At 44.1% G+C, this 19634-nt stretch overlaps 2 protein-coding genes across 2 annotated transcripts in view; one reads left to right on the forward strand and one right to left on the reverse strand.

The window, feature by feature from the left end:
* The window catches only part of LOC133621437 (uncharacterized), a 52303-nt gene extending 33991 nt beyond the window's left edge, over nucleotides 1-18312 (forward strand). The window contains exons 9-14 of the mRNA XM_072915630.1: nucleotides 3819-3958; nucleotides 4466-4559; nucleotides 6134-6273; nucleotides 6915-7052; nucleotides 7553-7663; nucleotides 8148-18312. Of these exons, the coding sequence (XP_072771731.1) occupies nucleotides 3819-3958; nucleotides 4466-4559; nucleotides 6134-6273; nucleotides 6915-7052; nucleotides 7553-7663; nucleotides 8148-18212 (10688 nt within the window). The 3' untranslated portion in view covers nucleotides 18213-18312. The remainder of the gene's footprint in view (nucleotides 1-3818; nucleotides 3959-4465; nucleotides 4560-6133; nucleotides 6274-6914; nucleotides 7053-7552; nucleotides 7664-8147) is intronic.
* The window catches only part of LOC133621298 (snaclec 6-like), a 92371-nt gene that overhangs the window by 57131 nt on the left and 15606 nt on the right, over nucleotides 1-19634 (reverse strand). The gene's annotated exons all lie outside the window — the stretch shown is intronic.

Consider the following 19634-nt stretch of genomic DNA (forward strand, 5'->3'; position numbering starts at 1 on the left):
CCGCGCATGCTCGTAACTATCGTTGCATGCTGGGTAGTGTAGTTGTTATATTTGCTAGCTCATAACAGCACATTGAGAGACACGCTTACGCGCTTAATTCAATACTCGCCGTCATTCCGGGTGGATTGACAAAAGACCTCCAGCCGCTAGATATTGGTGTCAACAGGGCATTCGAAGCTAGACTGCTAACTGCGTGGGAACAATGGAAGACAGAAGGCGAACACACCTTCACTAAGACGAGGAGGCAGCGCCAGGCGACGCCAACATCTGCCAGTGGATCGTAAATTTGCCCAACTTTTCACTTCGGACACCGAAGACGAAGGATTTACGAATGAAGAATAACTTCAGAAAGTGAGCGCTATGTTTATTTTGTGTGTTGTGACATTAACGTTCGAGCAACATTATGTTGCTATTGCTCTGCACTATTTTGAATTTTACTATGTTTGTGATTGCACATTTGCGTACATTTTGGGAGTGAACAGAGTTGTTAGAACGCTGGTTTTTAATATATTATTAAAGTTTGACTGACCTATCTGACTGTTTTTTTGACATTCCATTTAGCGCAGCGTAGGCGCGGCTTATAGTCCGGGGCGGCTTATTGGTGGACAAAGTTATGAAATATGCCATTCATTGAAGGTGCGGCTAATAATCCGGTGCGCCTTATAGTGCGGAAAATACGGTACATCATTTCTGTTGTTATGATGTCAGGTTTGGGACAGGTGTGATGCTGGTGTGGCCACAGTGTGCACGTCTGATGTTGCTCACATGTGCTCCACTGAATGCTCAGGGAGTTTGTGCGTTTGCTCACAAAAATGCAAAATTACAGCGTACATTGCCGACTAACCCCGGTTTTTCTGTCGCGTATATGCCGTGTGTGTTTACAGCAACTGCTTTCTGATCATTCTTTTTTTTACAAGAATATGCTGCTGATGTTCAGTAGCAGTACTGAAGTCATGTGAGTGTTAATGCTGCTATAATATGATGTCTTTTTGTGGTTTACCTGTGTTACTACCCTTTTGAAAGTGCAAGGTTATAGAAATATACACAATTTGCTGTTAAATACAACCTATGTCTATTCTTTGATTCCAGGTTGTGATTCCAGGTTGTGTGCACTGCTTCTGGTGAATTCTTTCAGAGTTGTGAGCACAACAATTGACCAACACGCATATACATAACAGATATACATAAATTATTCACACAGACACACTCACTAAAATACCACACAGACACACTCACTAAAATACCACACAGACACACTCACTGGACACACTTCCCATCACATAGTTCCTGCTAAGGTGAGTGTGATTTATTTTATTTATTGAAATGGCGAGGGAAAAAACACTGTCATAACCAGTGTTTGGTTAGTTACTGGTTACAGTTACTATTTACTTTATTTCAAATCTAACTCAGTTACTAACTCTGTTAATTACACCAAAAAGTTATGCGTTCCTGTGACAAGTAACTGTTTAGTTACCCCCCCCCCCATTAATGCCCTTTTAGCCTTCATTTCTGTACTGTTATTGCACTGGAGAATTATATACTCTGTTGATCAACTTGACATGCATTTGCATCACTGAACTCTGCCAAGCAATGTGGTCTACATACAACACACAAAGACTAAGATATGTTTCAAAAGGCTAATTTATTTCAGGCCACAACATATTTACTCAATAATTTTAAATAGCTGCAACATAATGACACTTTAACTCTTAAGTAGATAGGATCTTTGCTCCTAGACACAACTTACATTTTACTAAAATGTTCTTTTCTTTGTGCTCAACAAAAGACAAGTAGTGACAATGTTAAGACACTCGACTTCTGCCTTCAACCTTAATGTCATGTTAGTTATGAGAGGTGTGTGTGTGTGTGTGTGTGTGTGTGTGTGTGTGTCCCTTTATGGTATGACAGCATGTGAGGTGAGGGACGTCAGTGAGTGAGTGGGCGAGAAAGGTGAGGGTGTGCGTGCAGGTGCTCTAGCTTGGTGGATGGCTGCGTCCAATAAAGTCACAAAGTTGCAACAAACCGCCGGCCTCGTCTTTCGCCCTCAGCTGTAAAGACCCACTTCCGGGTAAAGTGAAGGTTGTTAGCCCCGAAGTACATAGGCCCTGGAGGAACATCTCCCCTGCGCCTCTCAACTACGGTCTGGGAGTCCCCCGCCCCCACCCACAGAAAGCACGCCTCTTCTTTTCCACCGCAGCACTGCTATAAAACACACTCCGATCTTCTGTTTCTATCCGATACTACATAAAAAAAATAACGTTAAATAACCAGTAACGCATCATGTAGTAATGGTAACTGAGTTACTCAATATACAAAATAACGCATTACATTACCAGTTACCGCCGAAACTAACGGCGTTACAGTAACGTGTTACTTTGTAACGCGTTAGTCCCAACACTGGTCATAACCCTATGTGGAAGAACGTTGACAACGTTTCACTCTGATCTTTGTGTTTTCTTTGCTACAATTTAACAGCTCTCTTTGTGTGTGTATCTGTTTAGATGCCGCGTGCCAAGGGCCACAGGCGGGCACTAGCCGCCAGGACAAAGTTGGCAGAGCGGCAGTCATCGCCCCCCATGCCTCCTGTGCCCGAGTTCGTCGCTCGTAAGTCTTGCACAGCTTATCGTATGCTTAATAGCAGGGGTGTCCAAAGTGTGGCCCACAGGTCGTTTTTTTACGGCCCCACGGCTCATTTTAAAAATACGATTGAAAAAAAATTATAAACATTAAAAGTGGTATTTAAAGAGCAAACTGGTGAAATGTAACAAGAAACTGTAGCACTTTTTACTCTAATCACACAAAGCTGCCATGTAGGCTGTTCATTCTGCTTTAAAGGTACTCTTCACATGTAGATGAGCATGTGTTTAATACACAATTTCGTCTCTTCATTACATAGGGCGCGGCACTGGGTTCCGCCACCGCGTGCGGAGGTGGCCGACTTCGGACCTGACTGGCCGTCAGGTGAAGTTTGTCCCTCCAGCTTTCGCCCCGGAGAAGAAGGTACCATTTCTTCTTTCGTCAAGACTGAGTTGTTAGTCATGGTTCTTGTGTCTGTTCTAAAGCAAAGTGTTTGTTTTTTCAGACTGTCTTCGTCATCGGCGACTCCCACCTGAGGGGCCTGGTGGATGGGGACGTCGCCTTACCCAAGGTACCTCTCTCTTTTTCTTTTCTGTCTGTTCCAGGTGCAGGTGCAGCTGACTTGAGGAAAGAGGTGGGGCGCCTGGAGTTCCCGTGGACCCCGGATGTCGTCTGCGTGCTGGCCCCGAGCAACGACCTGGACCGTGGCAATGCGGCGGTGGAGTTCGGCGCGCTCCTGACCAGAGTCCGCAGCCGCTGGCCCAAGGTGCGTTTGTTTTAACTTTTTGTTGTATATTGCTGTTTACAGCAGCCTGTGTTTTTTTTTATTGTATTTTTAGCCATAAATGTGATAAAATGTCTGTAGGTGTTTGTTCTGGACTTCCCCCCGCGTCTGAACAAACCCGTGGGCCTGCAGGATCTGCTGCGTCAGGAGCACCACCGCGTCGCAGCACGCATGGGTACGTTCATGCTTTCATCTTTGCGCTGGCACAATTGTAGCTTTCACAGCAAATTCAAAGTATGCAAGTATAATGACTTTCCTTAAATCTGGATCAGGTCTCCCATTCGTGGCTGTGACCAGCAGCTTCCTGCTGGATCGGTTGGAGCTGTGGTGTTATGACGGCGTAAGTACAGCAACTGTACAGTTGTTATGACAGCCTATTTGCTTTCTGTGGTGTTGGATACACTTATGGAGCCAATGTGTTCTGTATCTGTTATTCAGGTGCACCTCAGCGACACAGGTGGCTCGCCCATCCTGGTGGAGCTGTTGTGCGACGCTGCGCTCACCCTGTTCGCACCCGATCCCCCTGCACCTCCTTCCCCTGGTCTGAAGGACTGCCTGGATCCCCGGACGTGGCCCAGGGTTGGACAGGAGGGAGAGGTAATGTGTTGCTGTGGGCTGCTGTCTGTATTTTACAGCTGTTTTTTGTTTTTGTTACTTTTTTATTTATGATAATACATTTTGTATGATGACATAACTAACGGCTCTATAGTTTATGATATACTTTAACAGTGCACATTTTCTTAAGACGAGGCCTCCTTGTAAGAAAGAACAAAATAAAGGAGTGAGTGACAGGTGTTGCTGATTTTACAGCTAAAACAGTCATGTTTTTTGACAGCTTTTTGATGTTATCTTATGCTAAGTATAAGCCTAGTTTTGCTTTTATTTAGTTGTCACAAACATCAAAATTAAAACAGTTAATGTTTTGTTGGAGTGTGTTAAGCATGTCTCTTAACGAGTTGGCTGAAACCTTTAGAAAAGTTGCCACAGTTTGGCTATGGTTTGCTCAGAAACTTTTCTCATTCTGTATTATTTTAATAAACTAAGTGCCAATTTTTTTGGTAGATCACAATGGTAACCGTGTTATACTGCACTTTTCCTGTTTAGATGGCCTGCATCACTGCATCTGCTGTTCTTTGGAGGAAGATGGCAGAGCGGCAGTCATGGACCCCCATGCCTCCTGTCCCCGAGTTGGTCGCTCGTAAGTTTTGAACAGCTTATCATATGCGTTATAGCATGGGTGTCAAAAGTGCGGCCCGGGGGCCATTTGCCGCCCTCAGATAATTTTTTTACGGCCCCACGACACATTTCAAAATTACCATTGGGGGGAGGGAAACAAACATTAAAGGTGGTATTTAAAGAGCAAACAGGTCTGAAGTTGATCTCGAGAATATTGTGTTAAAAGTAAACAGTAAAAACAACACAATTTATTATTTATTTTTTTAACACTAATGAGTAGGACCCTTTTGTATTCCCTAAAATTTTAGTGTGATTAGTTTTTAAGTGTCATTGCTCAAATTAACATCATTACAATCTCTGTTATGAGTTATTGCCCTTTTTAAGGCTCTATTATTATATAATCTCAAATATCCTACTTACAAATTTTATTGGGTGAAAATATTGCATATTTTGTTTTTTTCATTAAATACATTTTTCTTTGACAAAAATAGCATACAATTTCTTTCTTTAAAATATGTTATATTGATAGATAGACCTAATGTTTATCTAGAGCAGGGGTGTGACCAAAGAGCGGCCCGGGGGCCTTTTGCGGCACCCAGCTCATTTGTAAACGGCCCCACGGCACATTTTAAAAATACGATTGGAAAAATAATTACTAAACATTTAAACTGGTATTTAAAGAGCTACCCGGTGAAATGTAACAAGAAAATGTCGCTATGTTTAATCACACAAAGCTGCCATGTAGGCTGTTTCTTTCTTTAAAAAATAATAATGAATCCTAATCTGTCATTATTAATTATTTAACTATTCAGAGCTCCAATTACGTCACATTAAATATTTTGAGATATTTTTTGGGGAAAATGTTGCATATTTTGCTTGCCATGTAAAAAAATATAGCTGTTTTTTTTTTTTTTTAAGAAGGTCCTAAAACAAACTTACCAAATACATAAACAAACATAAAACTTATAATTGACAGAGATTTGAAGTTGATCTCGAGATTGTGTTAAAAGTAAACACTTTAATGAGTAGGACCCTTTTGGATCCCCTACTATTTTAGTGTGATTAGTTTTTAAGTGTCATTGTTCAAATAATAATAATTAATTATAATCTCTGGTGTTATAAGTTATTGACCTTTTTATGGCTCTATTATATAATCTCAAATATCCCACTTAAAATTTTTTTTATGGAATTATTGCATATTTTGTGTTTTCTCATTAAAAAAGGGTTTTCTTTGACAAAACAGAGCATACTATTTAAATCTATAACAATTGTTATATTGACCTACTGTTGATCTACAGATTTAAAAACTTGACGAATAACAAATACTTTACTGAATAACGACACATTTTCTAGATTTTCTGGACAATATCCCTTTGTGGTCCCTGGGATCAAGCCTGAGTAGAAGCCTAAATGTATATTTTTTATACATGTATTGCTTTTTTAAATAATTAATATCAAAATGGCCCCTGCTAGCTTTGATTTTTCTATGTGCGGCCCTCAGTGAAAAAATTTTGGACAACCATGCTTTATAGGTACTCTTCACATGTAGATGAGCATGTGTTTAACATACAATTTCTTATCTTCATGCTGACACAGGTGGCTCGCCCATCCTGGTGGGGCCTGCGCCTCCTTCCCCTTGGTGGACGTCGCCACATGCCCTGGTGACGAGGCCAGACCCCCTGCCCCGTCGGCGCCCAGATCCCCGGAGGTGGACAACGGTTGGACGGGAGGGAAAGGTAATGTGTTGCTGTGGGTCGCTGTCTATTTTAGAGCCGTTTTCACTTATTTTGTTTTTGTTTATTTTTTAATTATGATAATATATTTTGTACAATTAATTAAACAACGGCTCTATAGTTTATGATGTACTTTAACAGTGTACATTTTTATAAGATGAGGCCTCCTTACAAGACAGGACAACATAGCACAGTGAGTGACAGGTGTTGCTGATTAACCGGCAAAAACTGTCATGATTCAGACACCTTTTTGATGTTATATTATGCCTACCCCCCCCCCCCACCCCCCCACAGAGGGGGTAGGTTACCCACATATGCAGTCCTCTCCAAGGTTTCTCATAGTCATTCACATCAACGGGCACCCCTTTGAGACACTTGTGATTTAGGGCTATAGAAATATTCATTGATTGCTTGATTGACGTATAAGCCTAGTTTAGATGACATTTGGTTGTCACTGTCATCAAAAGACAACAAAAATAGTTTGTTTTATTGGAGTGTGTTAAGCATGTCTCTTCTTATTAACGAGTTGTCTGAAACCTTTACAAACGTTGCCACAGTCTCTGGCTATTGTTTGCTCACAAACATTTCTCATTCTGTATACATAAAATTAACTATGTTACTTTCTTTTTTTTTATGTTTGGAAGGCTGGAACACAGCCGGTGCTACAGTCCCTTCCCATCCCGTCCAACCCTGTGTGGTTCAGCAGTCCTATGTTGGATGCCATGGAGGAGTTCGCTCCTTCCTCTGACTCCCACTGCACTGCTGTCCCACCACCTGGCCAGGTAATGTGTGTCATAAACTTCTTTCTACATATAGTGTCAATAACGAATCTAAGACACTGATGTATAATACATGTGTATACAACACTTTCTCTGTGTAATAATTCATTCATCCATCTTCTACTGCTTATCCGGGCTTGGGTCGCGGGGGCAGCAGCCCAATCAGGGAAGCCCAAACTTCCCCCTCCTCAACCACTTCCACCTGTTCTTCCTGGGGGATCCCGAGGTGCTCCCAAGCCTGCTGAGAGACATTGTCTCTTCAGTCTGTCCTGGGTCTTCCTCGTGGTCTCCTACCGGTGGTACATGTCCTGAACACCAACAGCATGGCGTCCTAATAAAATGCCCAAGCCATTTTACAACTGCTATTACTATTACCATTATTACCACTAGTTGTTAATCAAATGTTGGGACATTTTTGAGTATGTGATACATAATTGTCAAATATCCAATAAAGTACTCATTAAGTAGACAGCCTCTATTAATTTTTCTTTTCATTTCTATAGGCTTCTCCTGGGAGGTGTCGTCGGAGACCTGTGGCCGTCAAGCGCGCCGGACGGAGGGAGTTCACTCCTTCCTCTGACTCCGACTGCATTGCTGTCCCACCACCTGGCCAGGTAATGTGTGTCATAAACTTCTTTCTACGTATAGTGTCAATAATGAATCGTAAGACACTGATGTATAATACATGTGTATACAACACTTTCTCTGTGTAATAATCCATTCATCCATCTTCTACTGCTATTCCTGGCTTGGGTCGTGGGGGAAGCAGCCCAATCAGGGAACCCCAAACTTCCCTCTCCTCAGCCACTTCTGCATGCTCTTCCCGAGGCGCTCTCAGGCCTGCTGAGAGACATAGTCTCTTCAGCGTGTCCTGGGTCTTCCTCGTGGTCTCCTACCGGTGGTACATGTCCTGAACACCTCAACAGCAAGGCGTCCTAATAAAATGCCACAGCCATTTTACAACTGTTATTATTAGTACCAGTAGTTGTTAATCAAATGTTGGGAAATTTTTGAGTATGTGATACATAATTGTAAAATTTCCAATAAAGTATGCCATAAGTAGACAGCCCCTATACATTTTTCTTTTCTTTTCTATAGGCTTCTCCTGGGATGCGTCGTCGGAGACCTGTGGCTGTCAGCCGCGCCGGACGGAGGGAGCAGGTTGGTGTCACCGTTTCTCCCTTACATTTTCAGGTGCCTGCGGTCTGTGGGGAGCCAACGGTCATCAGGGAGGAGCCTGCTGTCCAGGAGGAAACCCAGGTGCCGCTGCAGGTCTCCACAGATAAGGTTGCTTCTTTTCCTCTACCTAGTGATAGTGGTACTGTTAGTGTTAGTGAACCTCAGTCCGTCTGTGGTCGTGTGGCAATGGTTGCGAGGGATTGTCGGGGAATTAGGTTAACTAAGGTTGTGCGCGGATCTTTTCACCAGGGGGATAGCAGGTTTAGTTACGGAGGGATGCAGTGCATGGCCATTGCTGCAAGTAGTATAGCTAAGCATGTGGTGAAAAGCGTGTTTTCGTGGGAGACACTGGAGCTCGATCACATTCTGTATTCCGGCGATGAATTTTACAGTAGTTTGCGCAACCTGGGTATTTTTAGCCATCCGTCGCATTTTTTGTCCGTGCCGGATCTACCTAGTAATGTAGTTATTGACGAGCAGTTGTTTAGTTTTCATTTTAGTCAACACCCAGTATCTGGTGCTGTGGGTGTTGAGCAGGAAAACGGTCCCTTTGTGACTCTGCGTAATGGATTAGAGGGAATTTTCAGGCAGTACAGCATGTGTCTGCTGACACTGGTAACGTCTACATCTGCCATCATCTGTGAGGATGGACAGTTCGCTGTGGTCGACAGTCACTCACGTAGTAGCTGTGGCCTGGTAGATCACAACGGTACCAGTGTAATACTGCACTTTTCCTGTTTAGATGACCTGCATCACTACATCTGTTGTTTGGCTGACGCTCTCAGTCCAGGGCCGCAGCCTTTTGAGCTGTGTGGCGTTAGGGTTAGTGTAGGTGCAAGTCCAGCGTTGTCTGGAGCTTCTGTAGAGGGTTGCATCTTTGAGATGAACACTGCTGCAGCACCTGAGCTTAATGACATCAAAGGTGATTGTGCCACCACCTCCTTGTTTGAGAGTGATGCAGGTCAAGCTGTGAGCCACGCACAATCCGGTGTTTCTGTGGAGAGTGGCTTCATAGAGATGAGCACTGCTTCGGCACCGGGATTTACTGACCTTGAAAAAAATTCTTCAACCTCATCTGTGTGTCAGACTGGGGCTGGTGTTGAAGCGAGCCCAGCACTGTCTGGTGCTTCTGTTCTCACTTTTTTAAGTGAAGTTAGCAGTGGCTCAACAGCAGAATTTGTTGCCGCTGATGGCAAAAAGCGTAAGATTTTGTCCCGTGAACGCATGTCTAAACAATCAAAGCTTTTTGATAGCGTTATAGTAAACTCTGATGTAGTGTTTATCACTGCATCAGAGAGTGGGAAATTGTTTTTCCGTCCCCTCGCTGATGATGTTTGTAGGGCTTTGTGTAGTCAATTACAAGTAGATTTTATGAAAGTCGGTGGTCTGGTGCATAGAGATGTGGGCTACTTAGGTGTTCCCTGCCTTAGTGAGAAAATAGTTCCGGATGGGAACTGCTTTTTCAGAGCTGTTTCTCAGGCTGTCAGTGGTTCACAGAAGAACCATCGTAAGATTAGACTGGCTGCCTGTAGAGAGCTAGAAAATAATGAGGCTAGGTATCGGGGTCTTTTGAGGAGCGAGATGTCGCTTTTAGAATACATCAAGCAGTCCAGGATGAAGTGTGTCAGGACTTGGGCCACAGAGGTTGAAATCCAGGCCACTGCAGATTATTTAGGCATTGACATTTTTACATTTCATGATGGTCGTTGGCTAAGGTATCGTTGCAGCAGTAAGTGTTTGTCAACGGACTGCATTTACTTGGATAATGTTGGGGGCCAGCATTTTGAGTACGTTGTTTGTGTTTTAAAGCCTGGACTGCAAAGTTGTCATGGTTATTGTAAATTAGGCAGGGATATAGGCTGTAGTACCAGGTCTTCAGTGAAAGATGGAGCGGGGCACCCATACCGGGAGTCGACCCTAGGCCGCCTGGGTGATGTCCAGGAGGAAGCCCAGGTGCCGCTGCAGGTCTTCACAGATAAGGTTGCTTCTTTTCCTCCCCCTAGTGGTAGTGTTAGTGAACCTCAGTCTGTCCGCCGTCATGTGGCAATGGTCGAGACGGATTGTCGGGGAATTAGGTTAGCTAAGGTTGTGCGCGGATCTTTTCACCAGGGGGATAGCAGGTTTAGTTACGGAGGGATGCAATGCATGGCAATTGCTGCAAGTAGTATAGCTAAGCATGTGGTGAAAAGTGTGTTTTCTTGGGAGACACAGGATCTCGATCGCATCCTGTATTCCGGCGATGAATTTTACTGTAGTATGCGCAACCTGGGTATTTTCAGCCATCCGTCGCATTTTTTGTCCGTGCCGGATCTACCTAGTAATGTAGTTATTGACGAGCAGTTGTTTAGTTTCCAGTTTAGTCAACACCCAGCATCAGGTGCTGTGGGTGTTGAGCAGGAAAACGGTCCCTTTGTGACTCTGCGTAATGGATTAGAGGGAATTTTCAGGCAGTACAGCATGTGTCTGCTGACACTGGTAACGTCTACATCTGCCATCATCTGTGAGGATGGACAGTTTGCTGTGATTGACAGTCACTCACGTAGTAGCTGTGGCCTGGTAGATCACAATGGTACCAGTGTAATACTGCACTTTTCCTGTTTAGATGACCTGCATCACTACATCTGTTGTTTGGCTGACGCTCTCAGTCCAGGGCCTAAGCCTTTTGAGCTGTGTGGCGTTAGGGTTAGTGTAGGTGCAAGTCCAGCGTTGTCTGGAGCTTCTGTAGAGAGTTGCATCTTTGAGATGAACACTGCTGCAGCACCTAAGCTTAGTGACATCAATGTTTGTGCAACCACCTCCTTGTTTGAGAGTGATGCAGGTCCAGCTGTGAGCCACCCACAATCCGGTGTTTCTGTGGAGAGTGGCTTCATAGAGATGAGCACTGCTCCGGCACCAGGATTTAGTGACCTTGAAAAAGATTTTGCAGCCCCATCTGTGTGTCAGAGTGGGGCTGGTGTTGAAGCGAGCCCAGCACTGTCTGGCGCTTCTGTTCTCACTTTAAGTGAAGTTAGCAGTGGCTCAACAGCAGCATTTGTTGCCACTGATGGCAAAAAGCGTACGATTTTTTCTGGTGAACGCATGTCCATACAATCCAAGCGTTTTGATAGCGTTCCAGTCAACTCTGATGTAGTGTTTGTCTCTGCATCTGAGATAGACAAACTGTTTTTCCGTCCCCTTGGTGATGACGTTTGTAGGGCTTTGTGTAGTCAATTAAAAGTAGATTTTATGAAAGTCGGTGCTCTGGTGCATAGAGAGGTGTGCTACTTAGGTGCTCCCTGCCTTAGCGAGAAAATAGTTCCGGATGGGAACTGCTTTTTCAGAGCTGTTTCTCAGGCTGTCAGTGGTTCACAGAAGAACCATCGTAAGATTAGACTGGCAGCCTGTAGAGAGTTAGAAAATAATGAGGCTAGGTATCGGGGTCTTTTGAGGAGCGAGATGTCTCTTTTAGAGTACATCAAGCAGTCCAGGATGAAGTGTGTCAAGACTTGGGCCACAGAGGTTGAAATCCAGGCCACTGCAGATTATTTAGGCATTGACATTTTCACATTTCATGATGGTCGTTGGCTAAAGTATCGTTGCAGCAGTAAGTGTTTGTCAGCGGACTGCATTTACTTGGAGAATGTCGGGGGCCAGCATTTTGAGTATGTTGTTTGTGTTTTAAAGCCTGGACTGCAAAGTTGTCATGGTTATTGTAAATTAGGCAGGGATATAGGCCGTAGCACTAGGTCTTCAGTGACAAATGGAGCGGGGCTGGCAGTAGATGGGATAGATTGTAAAGGTAAAGATTTTATAGAGGTTGTAGAGGGCAGTACAATAAGTAGGGATTCTAATGCGACAAAGTATTTAAAGCGTAAGAAAAGACTGCAGGATACATTTAATGTTTGCCGTCGAGAGAGACGTGCCCTGCTTTATAGGAAAATGTATAGTGAGGACTTGAACTTCAGGGAGAGCTATACATCACGAAGTTTAGACAAATACAGATGTAGCTTTGCGCACAGGAACAGGGTGAAAACACGCATGGTAGGGCAGTACAGTTACAATTTGGATTACAGGAACAGGGTTAAGGCACGCACAGTTGGAAAGTACAGAGACAATTTGGATCACAGAATCATGGTTATAGCACGCAGTGTCGCGAAATACCGTCAAAATATTACGCACAGGTACAGTGTTAAAACACACAGTGTTGGGAAGTACAGGAAGAATTTACAACACAGAGACCGGGTTAAAGCTGGCAGTGTCGGCAAATATAAACAGAATTTAGAACATAAAGATAGGATTAAAGCACGCAGTGTAGAAAAGTACATGATCAATGTAGAACATAAAGATAGGATTAAAGCACGCAGTGTAGAAAAGTACATGATCAATGTAGAACATAAAGATAGGATTAAAGCACGCAGTGTAGAAAAGTACATGATCAATGTAGAACATAAAGATAGGATTAAAGCACGCAGTGTAGAAAAGTACATGATCAATGTAGAACACAGAGACAGGGTTAAACTAGGCAGCAAAAGGCAGTATAGTGTTAGTTTAAAACATAGGCAGCAAGTAATAGCTAGTGTACAGCTGAGTCGGAAGCAGAGGCTGGAGAGGTCTGTAGATTTTGGTTTTGTCATGGATAGTTTTTTGGATAAGGTTAGACACGGACCGGATTTCGTGTGTAGTGTTTGTCATAGGCTACAGTTTAAATATCAGGTGCTGCGCTGTGAGAAGGAAGTATATGCAGCACGTTTAGCAACGGCAGGCATTGCAAATAATTGCATTAGTGAGCATTATCTGCATAGTTGTGATGATAAGTGTGTTGAGCCCTGTCCCATTGTTGAGTCCAGAGGTCAGTTGTGGATTTGTTTTACTTGTCATAGTAAGATCAGTAAAGGTCAATTCCCAGCTGAATGTTGGAACAATAACTTAGCTGTACACCCCATTCCTCCAGAACTGGGATGTCTGAATAGCTTAGAGCAGCACCTGTTAGCTTTACGCATCCCTTTTATGAAGGCGTTGGCGTTGCCTAAGGGTGGTCAGAATGGTGTACATGGGCCTGTTACTTGTGTTCCGGCCAACATTGTACAAACCACCAATGTGTTGCCGCGGTCCAGTACGGAGGGGTCTCTGCTTCAAGTTAAGTTAAAGCGGAAATTAACCTACAAAGGACACTACGAGTATCAATTTGTTGACTCGTGGCGTGTCAGGCGTGCTATAGATTACTTAAAGAGAACTAATGTCTTGTATAAAGACATTGAGTTCAACGAGGAATGGTCAAATGATTTTTGTAGGGAGGAAGAGGTTGTTGTAGAGGCTGGTCAGGGTAAGCAGGTTGTTGTTGACACACAGTCCAGTGAGGATGAGGCTGTAGAGCAGGAAATTGGGGCAGAAGAGGAATCCGAAGACATAGTACAAGATGAAATGTTACATGACAGACAACAGCACTGCATGTTTCAGGACACTTGTCTTATGCCTGTTGATATCGGTCAGGAAGCATTAGATCAGTATTTTGCGGATGTTGTATGTCTGGCCCCCGCGGAAGGTAATAGTCCGGTTAGAATGCTTTCTGACAAATTAAATGAGGCGAAGTGTTTCCCTGTGCTGTTTCCGACGAGCACAAATACATTCCACACCCGCCGCACGCATCGCTTAACATTGTCGCGCTACTTTAATAATCGGATAATGCACGCCGACGGCCGTTTTGCGCACAATGTGGAATACATATTCTTTAGCCAGTATATGTCCGAATTACACCAAGTGATAAGTAGTATTTCGGTCGCCATGCGTAAAGGTAAGGGGGGTCAGCATTCTCAGCGGATTTCCCCGGGCATGCTCAAAGACGACGAGTCTCTGAAGCGCTTGCTACAGTTCGATGATGGTTTTCGTTTCCTTCGGCCCATTCGCGGGACGCCAGCTTTTTGGTCTTCCGTTCAGAAAGACCTTTTGGCTTGTGTCCGCCAATTGGGGATTCCTACATGGTTCTGCTCTTTTTCTTCTGCTGATTTGCGCTGGCAAAATCTCCTTGCCAGCATCCTGAGACAGGAAGGCAGACAGCAGACAGTAGAACAGTTAGAGTGGGCCGATAGGTGCGAGCTGTTGCGTCGCAACCCGGTCACAGCCGCGAGGATGTTTGACTACAGGTGGCACTGTTTTTTGAAGGAAGTACTCATGTCCCCATCTCAACCAGTTGGCAAGATTGTAGATTTCTTTTATCGCATTGAGTTCCAGCAGCGTGGGTCCCCCCATGTTCATGCGCTGTTTTGGATTGAGGGAGCTCCCCAAATTTATAAAAACACAGATGTAGAAGTTGCAGAGTTTGTTGATAAATATGTGACATGTGAGCTACCCTCTGGCGATGACACACTATTGGAAGTTGTGTCATCCGTTCAAACGCATTCAAAACGGCATTCAAAGTCATGTCGTAAAAATAAAACGGTATGTCGTTTCAATTTTCCTAAACCCATCTCTGCACGCACGTTCATCTGCAAAATCAAAGAATGTGTTTGTCCTAAAAAGGGAACGGGGACAGAGGGTGATCGCACTTCAGAAAACAGGCCAAAGTGCACCTGTTTTGACGATGAGGGAAGGAAGATGCCAAAGGAGGTTGCGAAGATGTTTATGGAGAGAGTAAAGAATGCCATGGGGAGGGAGGAGCCTTTTGGTAGTGTAGAAGAGTTGTTTGCCAGTGTGGGCATCAACCAGGAAGTCTTTGAGCTCGCTTATAGGCGGCTGGAGACTAAGAATAAGGTGGTTTATAGGCGAGGGGTAAACGACACCTGGGTTAACCAGTATAATAGGAATCTATTGAAGTGTTGGAACGCTAACATGGACATTAGCTTTGTCACTGACGCCTACGCAGTCATCATATACATCATAAAGTACATCACAAAATCAGAGACCGAAATGGGTCTGTTATTGAGCAATGCCCTTAAGGAAGCAAATAAACTAGGAAATCTCTCTGCTAAAGACGCTCTAAAGAAACTGGGCAGTGTATATTTACACAACAGAGATGTCTGCGCTCAGGAGGCAGTGTATAGGCTAATGAGCATGCATTTGAAAGAATGTTCCAGGAAGGTCGTGTTTATTCCAACAGGGAATAACATTGTGCGGATGAGTTTACCCCTCAGTGTGTTGTTGCAAAGGGCTTCCTCAGAGGGCCTTAGGTCCGAAAACATGTGGATGACAAGCATTGTCGAGAGGTATAAGAACAGGCCCGATAGTGTCGTGTTTGAGGATATGTGCATAGCCACGTTTTGTTCGGAGTATCGTATTCTCAGCCAGAATGAAAACTCGGACAATAAAATCGAACTTCAAGGGGGTTTAGGGTTCGTCTTGCGCAGAACACGAACGCAGTTTGCCGTCGTTCGCTACATGCGGTTCAAATTGGAGAAACAGGAGGAAGCCCACTTTCAGAGTTTGCTGCAGTTGTTCCTTCCTTATAGAACTGATTTAGAGCTCAAGCCGGAAGGCTTTGAGTTCTACAAACAGTTCCACGAGGAAGGTAATGTGACGTCGGCTGGCGGGACCGAGCGGCCAGTGCGAGACGTCGTCGATGAAAACAGGGCAAAGTTTGAAGTGGACTGTCCTCGATTAGAGCGTGCGCAGGAGATTGCGGACATGTTGGGCGGTGTCGACGAGGATGCGTGGGGGGACCTTTGTCCTGAACAGCAAGTCGAACACATGGAATGTTTAGAGGAGAGGCGGCTGCAGCAGCAGGGGGAAATTAGGGACGAGCAGCTAGTTGAATTGGAGGAAAATGTCCCCGATTTGTTTGTTGGTGGTAAACAAGTAGCTACAATCGAGAGAAACACCAACATTTTGCCTAGAAGGGAGGGTTTAGCTCTGGTCCATTCTCTCAATGAGACGCAGAGGAGCATTTTTGATAGGATTAGGAAATGGTGCCTAGAAAAGGTGATGGGAAAAACCCCAGAACCTTTCCATGTGTTCGTAACTGGTGGGGCAGGTACTGGAAAAAGCCATTTGATTAGAGCTATCCAGTACGAGGCAGGGAGACTATTGTCGCGTCTGTACCAACCGGATGAAACCTGCGTACTCTTAACTGCTCCCACAGGCATCGCTGCATACAGTTTACATGCAGCCACAATTCACCACACCTTTAGTATTGGCATGCAGGTTAGTTTACCGTATATCCCTCTGGGTGAAGATAAGATCAACTCCTTGAGGGCTCAATTTGGTCACCTACAAATTCTAATCATTGACGAAATCAGTATGGTAGATCATCATCTTTTAGCTTATGTGCATGGCCGGTTAAGGCAAATTAAACAGACGGGGGACTTTTCTCCATTTGGCAACGTTAGTGTTGTAGCTGTTGGTGACTTTTATCAGTTGCCGCCCGTTAAAGGGAGGCCGCTGTACACCTGTCAGGTGGGTGTGGACCTCTGGTGTCATTTCACAAAGGTAGAACTAAAAACAGTTGTGAGGCAAAAAGATAGTGTCTTTTCTGAGCTGCTAAATAGACTTAGAGTTCGGTCAAAGGAAACCCCCTTATCGCAAAGCGACGTCGATATCCTCAAGTCTCGGGAGACGGGGGAACAGAGCGCTGCTTTGCATATTTATCCCACGAATATGCAAGCCAGCGAGCATAATCTGAAGCGGTTATTCGCAACCTGTCCAGATTATGTTACAATTGAGGCCCAAGATTTTATTAACAGCAGGAAGACGGGTGAATTAGAGCGCGTGGTCGGGCATCACGGTAAAACGTCGTACACGTGTTTGGCCAAGAGTTTGTGTTTAGCTCCGGAAGCACGTGTCATGCTTTGTAAAAATGTTGCTGTGGCAGACGGTCTGGTCAATGGCGCATGTGGAACGGTGACTTATATTCAATTTGGAGCAGATGAAGACTTCCCCCTCGTAGTCTATGTCAAATTTGATGATCCTAAGATAGGCTCACAAAGGAGAAAGGAACGTTCCCATGCTGCTGTAGAATGCCCGCATTCTACTGCCATTGACCCCGTGGAGGATTCGGCGACAAAACGCGGCGGTTTGCGTCGTCAGTTTCCTCTTAAACTCGCGTGGGCCTGCACTGTTCACAAAGTGCAAGGTCTAACTGTCGACGAGGCTGTCGTGTGTTTACACAAGATTTTTGCAGCTGGCCAGGCGTATGTCGCCCTCAGTCGTGTTAGGGATATATCCGGCCTTGTGATTACAGATTTTGAGGAAAAGGCCATTTACTGCAAGCACACCGTCAAGGGGGCATTGGATAGCATGCCCCCATTCCTACTTGAACAGCCACAGCCTTCATTAGAAACTCCCTGTTTCTCTGTGTATTTGCTTAACGTCCAAAATTTACGTTGCCACGTCGCTCATTTGGTGTCTTGTACGCAGCATTTACAGCCTACCTGTATTGCTGTCACAGAGACGTGGCTCAGTGCACAATCCTCAACAGACTGTGTCCAAATAGAGGGATACACTTTCCACAGTCGTCCTCGAGCCTTGTGTTACAGCAGCAATGATGTCAAATTATCTGAGATTAGAGATCTCGAACATGGCGGAGTGGGATTATATGTTGTAGATAATTCGGACTGTGAGATTCTGCAGGTGCCCGATTTAAATCTGGAGTGCTTGGTGTGCCTGTTTACCAAAGAGAACCTTTTGATGGCAGTAATTTATCGTCCGCCATGTTATCCAATTTCACTTTTTAAATCCAATCTGGTTAAATTACTTGATTGTGTAAATCCCATCAGTAACACAATTGCTATAATGGGCGATTTTAATGAAGACCTCCTCAAACATTCATCAATTTCTAAATTAATGGGCCAAAATGGATTTTGCCAGCATGTAACACAAGAGACTACAGAGAGTGGGACATTAATTGACCACGTTTATGTCAAAACAACACAGTATGCTGTGGATTGTGCAGTGGTGTCCACTTATTTCAGTGACCACGAAGCCATCCTGTGTGGTTTTCGTGGTCAAGATGAAGGTGATACGTTTGATTTGGATGTCTTGTTTGCAGATAGTTTTGCTGACGAAGAGGGTCCCTAAACATCATCACAACCGTCAACCCCCAAAATGGATTAACTTGCTGGAATACAAAAGACCATATAACATGCATGTGAAAAAGTGCAATATATTTATCTGTACAGTAACGTAATCTATTTATTTATTATACATATTTTTATATATTTTTATATATTTATTTATTTATACATGCACCTTATTGCATTTTTATCCTGCACTGACAGGGAAAACTTCTAGTTTGTAGATGATAATGTATTACTAGATTTGATGTAGAAATGTTTTAGTTCGGTGTTAGTATATCTTGTTGCCATGTCTTGTGAGCATGTTTTCTTTAGTTATGTTGTGTTTCTTTATAACGCCACTGGTTCCTGTTTTTTCACCCTCTTGTTTTGTTTCCCTGTCAACTCATTAGTTGCACCTGTTTCACGTTTTGGACTCAAGCACCTGTCTCCATGTCATTATTTACGCCTGGTTTTTCTGTTGGTCCTTCTGGTGTCGTCGTTGATTTTTTTCATGCTGTTTCATGCAATAACTCTGCTCTTCTCATGCTGCATGTCTTTTGTTGATTCATAGCCACAGTTAGCGACTTTTGTTTCATGTCTATAGTTGAGGCTATGTGTTACTTTTTTTGTCTCCGCCTTGTGCGCGCCTTTTCTTTGCACCCTTACCTTCACGCCACGTACCGTCACTTCACTTTGCATGCCGGAATAACATACCTCAACCCCAGTCCTCGCTATGTCCCTGGTTTTTCTGTTGGTCCTTATGGTGTCGTCGAATTTTTTCCTGCTCTGTTCATGCTGTTCCATGCAATACGTCTGCTCTTCTCATGCTGCATGCCTTACCAAGTAAGTTTTTTTTTTTTTTTTCATAGCCACAGTTAGCGAGTTTTGTTTCATGTCTATAGTTGAGGCTAAGTGTTAGGTTTTTTTTTTCCTTGCCTTGTGCGCACCTTTTCTTTGCACCCTTACCTTCACGCCACGTCCCGTCACCTTCCTTTGCATGCTGGAATAACATACCTCAACCCCAGTCTTTGCTATGTCCCTGGTTTTTCTCTTGGTCCTTATGGTGTCGTCGCTTTTTTCCTGCTCTGTTCTTGCTGGGTTTGCATGCCGCTTTGCATGGCTTTGCATGCCTGGGGGACAATGGATCAGCGTTCACGTCGCGTCCCCTGTCAGTACCCACGTTCACCGGGGGAAACCAATGATCCTACCTGTACATGTTTATATTCTCTCAGGGACTGTTGTTTGCTTGTCTTGTTTGTATGGGGTTTAAATGTACAGATGCCGGGATACAGACAAGGTAGGTAATGTGCAGGTAATGATATATTGACTGGGTGACGGCAGGAAGCACCAGCGTGACCCGAGGTTGTAGAGCAAGTAGAGATAGAAATATATATATATAAATATTACTACTAATACTATAGCTGCTGCTAATACACATATTAAT

The sequence above is a fragment of the Nerophis lumbriciformis genome, linkage group LG21, assembly GCF_033978685.3.
Source record: "Nerophis lumbriciformis linkage group LG21, RoL_Nlum_v2.1, whole genome shotgun sequence".
Classification (NCBI taxonomy): Eukaryota; Metazoa; Chordata; class Actinopteri; order Syngnathiformes; family Syngnathidae; genus Nerophis; species Nerophis lumbriciformis.